Source organism: Zingiber officinale, chromosome 3A, assembly GCF_018446385.1.
Source record: "Zingiber officinale cultivar Zhangliang chromosome 3A, Zo_v1.1, whole genome shotgun sequence".
Lineage (NCBI taxonomy): Eukaryota > Viridiplantae > Streptophyta > Magnoliopsida > Zingiberales > Zingiberaceae > Zingiber > Zingiber officinale.
This window is the reverse complement of record NC_055990.1, coordinates 53,787,424-53,791,924: the sequence shown is the minus strand read 5'-3', so window position 1 is coordinate 53,791,924 and position 4,501 is coordinate 53,787,424. Positions and strand designations below refer to the sequence as shown.

Below are 4,501 nucleotides of genomic sequence, written 5' to 3'. Positions count from 1 at the left end.
AAATTTTTGTTCTTTTTTATTTGGTGAGGATAATGGAATGAGTTTTTAGTTAGTTATCCCTTTTAGAATTATTATTTTTTTATTATTTATGTTGGTGTATATATATGAATTTTATGAAGATTTTTACTAAAGATATAATAATTAATTAATATAATTTTTTCTTTTATTATTAGTATTGAAAAATAAAAAAAAAAAGATGAAGACATAATTATTTTTATAAGATTTCTCGTATTTAACTTTTGTCAGTTAAATATTATTTTTTAAATATAAGAATAAAATACTACCGAAAAGAAAATATATTGGGTTAAAGGTATTTTAAAAGAAAAATAAATAAACGCGAAAGAAATAAATATATAAGTAAAGCACGATGCGTGGTGAAAGGACGGCATTGCTGGGTTGGCCACCGACCCAACCCATTCTCCGCATCTAATCATTAGCAATGGGTTCGATGCAGAGACCCGTATTGTAATGTCGTGCCCATTCAATCCAACGGATAGTAACTGCTGCGACCATTCATCGTAGGGCCAGCTTTTCTTCGCTCTCTCGTTTTGTCGTCTTTGCTTTCTTCCTCTGCTTTTGTTTTTCTCGTCGTAGCCGGCGCTCCCTGGCGGAGAGGAAGAAGGAAGAGAGAAAAGAAGCAGAGGAGATCGATTCAGTCCGGCCTTGTCTCCCATGGCGTCGCCGAAGGAACGCGAGAGCTTCGTCTACACTGCCAAGCTCGCCGAGCAGGCCGAGCGCTACGATGGTACGCGTCCGCTTCTTCGTTTTTCTGACGTCCAAATCCTAGCGCCGTGGCGGAACTGCTGGATACTGGAATTGGAGTTCATCTGGTGGTGTTTTCTTGCGCAGATATGGTGGAGGTGATGAAGAAGGCGGCGAAGCTCGACGTCGAGCTCACCGTGGAGGAGCGGAACCTGCTGTCGGTGGGATACAAGAACGTGATTGGCGCGCGGCGGGCCGCGTGGAGGGTGTTCAACTCGATTGCGCAGAAGGAGGAGGCTAGGGGGAACGAGCAGCACGCGAAGATGATAAAGGAGTACAGGCTGAAGGTGGAGTCGGAGCTCTCTGACATCTGCAGCGACATCATGACTGTGATCGACGAGCATCTCATTCCGTCTTCGACGGCTGCGGAACCGTTGGTCTTCTACAACAAGATGTGAGCTAGATCTGAAAGTTTGGATCAACTGAAAGAGGCTCTGAGGATTAACTTCGGTATCTGGTTGTAAATGTAGGAAGGGAGATTATTACCGCTACCTGGCAGAATTCAAGACTGGAAACGAAAAAAAGGATGTTGCAGATCAGTCCCTGAAAGCGTATGAGGTATCCTTTTTGTCCTGAATGGTCTCGAATTTCGCTACTATTTTCGGTCCTAGATCTGTTTTGCCTCTAAGATTATCAGCACGTCAATGCGCAGTTGTAAAATTACAATGTTGGTATTATTACTTGTATCAGAATCTTTGCGATTTGGGGCCACCTGCCCTTTGTCTGTTACCATCCAGTCTCAGCCTTCAACAAAAATGAGGATTTTTCAAGGACAACTTTTTCCATTGTTTCCATTAGGAAATGTAATTTGAGAATTTCGATTTTCCTTTTCCTTTTTCCCTTGTTTCCATCCGGTCTCTTTCTTCTTTTATGCTTTATCCTTCCAAAGAAACACTTCCCTTGTGTTTGTGCACTTTGCTTGAGAAGATTTTATCTCTATATGTACTATTTGAAAACCAGATCCTTTTCCTTAGAATTATTCCTAGATAATAAAAATTTTGACAAAGAAGATTGGGAAATAGGTCGGATTTTCCATAGACAATGGGAAACAAGAAATTCTTTTGTTTTTCATCGTCAGGTTTTTTTTTTTAATCTGTGTTCATCCTGGAAATTTACTGGTGAGGCGCTAAGTTGGCTTTTCTTTACACTCATTATTTAAACAATTGTTCCGGTCAGGTTTTATATTTTTCTCTTGAACTTGCTCACAGGCAGCTACAAGTACAGCTGAGTCTGAATTGTCTCCTACACATCCAATTCGACTGGGTTTGGCGTTGAACTTCTCTGTGTTCTACTATGAGATCTTGAACTCGCCAGAAAGGTATGACCTGCTTAAATTTTATTATTAAATCTTTTATTTTATTTTTTATATTAGTACAGATTTCATGCTATTTGGATCTGTATCCAGGGCTTGCCATCTTGCTAAGCAAGCTTTTGATGAAGCGATTTCTGAGTTGGATACATTGAGTGAGGAATCATACAAAGATAGCACACTGATTATGCAACTTCTGAGGGATAACCTCACATTGTGGACCAATGACATCCCTGAGGATAGTGGTAATATTAAGTATATAATCAGGATTTATGCACATGCCATGTTAAATAATGTTGCATTATAGAATTCGTGTTATGCTATTGTGCTATTTCATGGCATATTTGCATGTAAACTACAAATAAGCTTTAGGCACTAAAAGTGATTGCTTATGGTCTTTTATATATGTGAGATTCATACCATATGCTACTTCATTTTAATTTTCACTGGAGAAAAGAACTAGGGATAATTCTATATATTTGATAATCCTTCACTCTTATTTCTTTGGGAATGTGTTCAATATTGACTGAGAATTGAGGAAGTAGTGTCATCAGGAAGTTTTCTTTTATGCATAGAGAAGTTATTATTTGGAAGTACCCAACCTAGCAATCAACAAAACCCTTAGAGCGAAAGCCCTTAGAGTGTTTTTTCTATTATCAGAACATGGACAGAAATAATGGCAATAGCAGCAACGGGTTCTAAAGTTCCAACTCCAGTCTTCTATGTTCATTTTCTTGGTGAAATTGAGTACAATAATGGCATGCATTTTAGGTTGCAATTTATTTTAACTAGAGGTATCAACAAACCTGTGATGAAGTTATCACCTTAACTATATAAATTCAGTTTATCAATTCAATATGGGTTTGAAAATAGAGAAATTTCAGGTTCATTTGGGTACGGTTTGGAGGCTCATTAGATTAGTCTGAAATTTTCAAATTATTTTGGTTTGGTTCAATTTGAAAATTTTCTAGTGGTTCAATATAACAAACATGGCCAGCCTTATAGCACACTGTTTTATGAGTTGAACAATACTGTTTTCTTTGGCTTTTTCATGTCAATAATTTAATAGTGACTTAGTCGGGAGGTTGAACCTAATCTTAACCTTAGGAAACAATAAAAGATGACTTATGTATGATGCCTGCTTTCTTATACAATCTAGGAACCCATGAAATTTCAGTTCATTCTAGGCCGCTCAACTCTCAACCCTTATGTGTAATATAATTGTTGTTTGCTAAAACAAAACAATTCCTTCTCTTATGCTTGAGCTAATGAAGAATAATGTCTTTTCTTGCTTTGTGATTGCTGTTTTGATTGGCCGCAGCAGATGATCCTGCAAAGGGTGGAGCAGGTGAAGATGCTCAGGTGTTTATTTATGCTCCACTATTTCTGTCATAATCCTAGTAATTTAAATGTCTGAAACTATAGTTTTCCTGCACCCATTATCATCTAACGATGGACAAATAAAAATTGCAGTGAATTTTACCAGCTGTAGGACAAGGACGACCAGGTAAAGAATGCTGTGAAAGAACAATATGGCATGTGGGCTGGTGATAGATTATTTTCAAATAGTATTTGGCTACTGGAGTTGCATCACCTTTGAGTTTATGTCCGTCGGATGGCTTGATATTGACAATGTCATGTTTCTAGTAAGATATATATGGACATTAGAGTGGCTCTAATTCCAGTGTTCTTAAGTCCGTACTACTAGGCGTTGAGATTTTTTGGTCTGTTTGAGAGTTTTTCATGTTTACATTTTAGTTCCTCATACGTTTGCAACTATTGAGCTTTTATAATTATGCAATTGGAGAAGTGTTAGGGATAAGATGGCATCGTATCTTGTGAAATTTTCATTCTTTTCTTGTCTTGTTAGTCATGTTATAATCCAAGAGACATTTTGTCGTCTTAGAATTTATGTTACCTGTTCGACGGTTCGAGCATTGAACTGTCATCTATTTTGGCCTTTGGAATTACTTGGTAGAAGAATGGTATCATCCTCACATCCAACTGTTGCAGTGCCTTTTCATAAATTGTTGCAATTAACATCAGCATTTGCCAAGGCAAAATTTTCCTCGTGTTAATGAGATTCTTGTCTAGAAACAGAAGCTTTCTGAGCTCCATCGCAGAGAAATTAGTCTTTGAAAAAGTTGTCCTCAGGGAACGAACCTACCACAAGAGCAGAATGGGCACCACCTTTGACTGAGGTATACTAATAATAAATGGGTAAAAATTAAAAGGCATCCTTTTTTTTATTAGAATTTTTATTAGGATCATTAAGGGGCATCCGTCTTTCATTTATTATTCAAAGAGTGTCTTATTCCCCCATTGTTTATTTTACTTTTTGAAATTGTCCTTAATTTTAACATTGTTATATCAACTAGAAGTTTGGAGCTGTTAGATTATAATAGCTACAATCAAGTAGTTGTTATATAA

The 4,501-nt window shown here is 37.3% G+C and overlaps 1 protein-coding gene across 2 annotated transcripts; it reads left to right on the top strand.

The window, feature by feature from the left end:
* Positions 1-560: 560 nt before the first annotated feature.
* Positions 561-3,893, top strand: LOC122051893 (14-3-3 protein 9-like). Of its 2 annotated transcripts, none has more exons than XM_042613211.1 (7): positions 561-745; positions 850-1,156; positions 1,233-1,320; positions 1,971-2,080; positions 2,168-2,316; positions 3,396-3,433; positions 3,545-3,893. In XM_042613211.1, exons 1-7 carry the CDS (start codon positions 673-675, stop codon positions 3,545-3,547), a joined length of 768 nt encoding a protein of 255 aa, XP_042469145.1. In that variant the 5' UTR covers positions 561-672; the 3' UTR covers positions 3,548-3,893. The 2 variants fall into 2 exon arrangements, with proteins under 2 accessions (XP_042469145.1, XP_042469144.1); XM_042613210.1 differs by having other exon boundaries at positions 3,393-3,433.
* Positions 3,894-4,501: the final 608 nt, after the last annotated feature.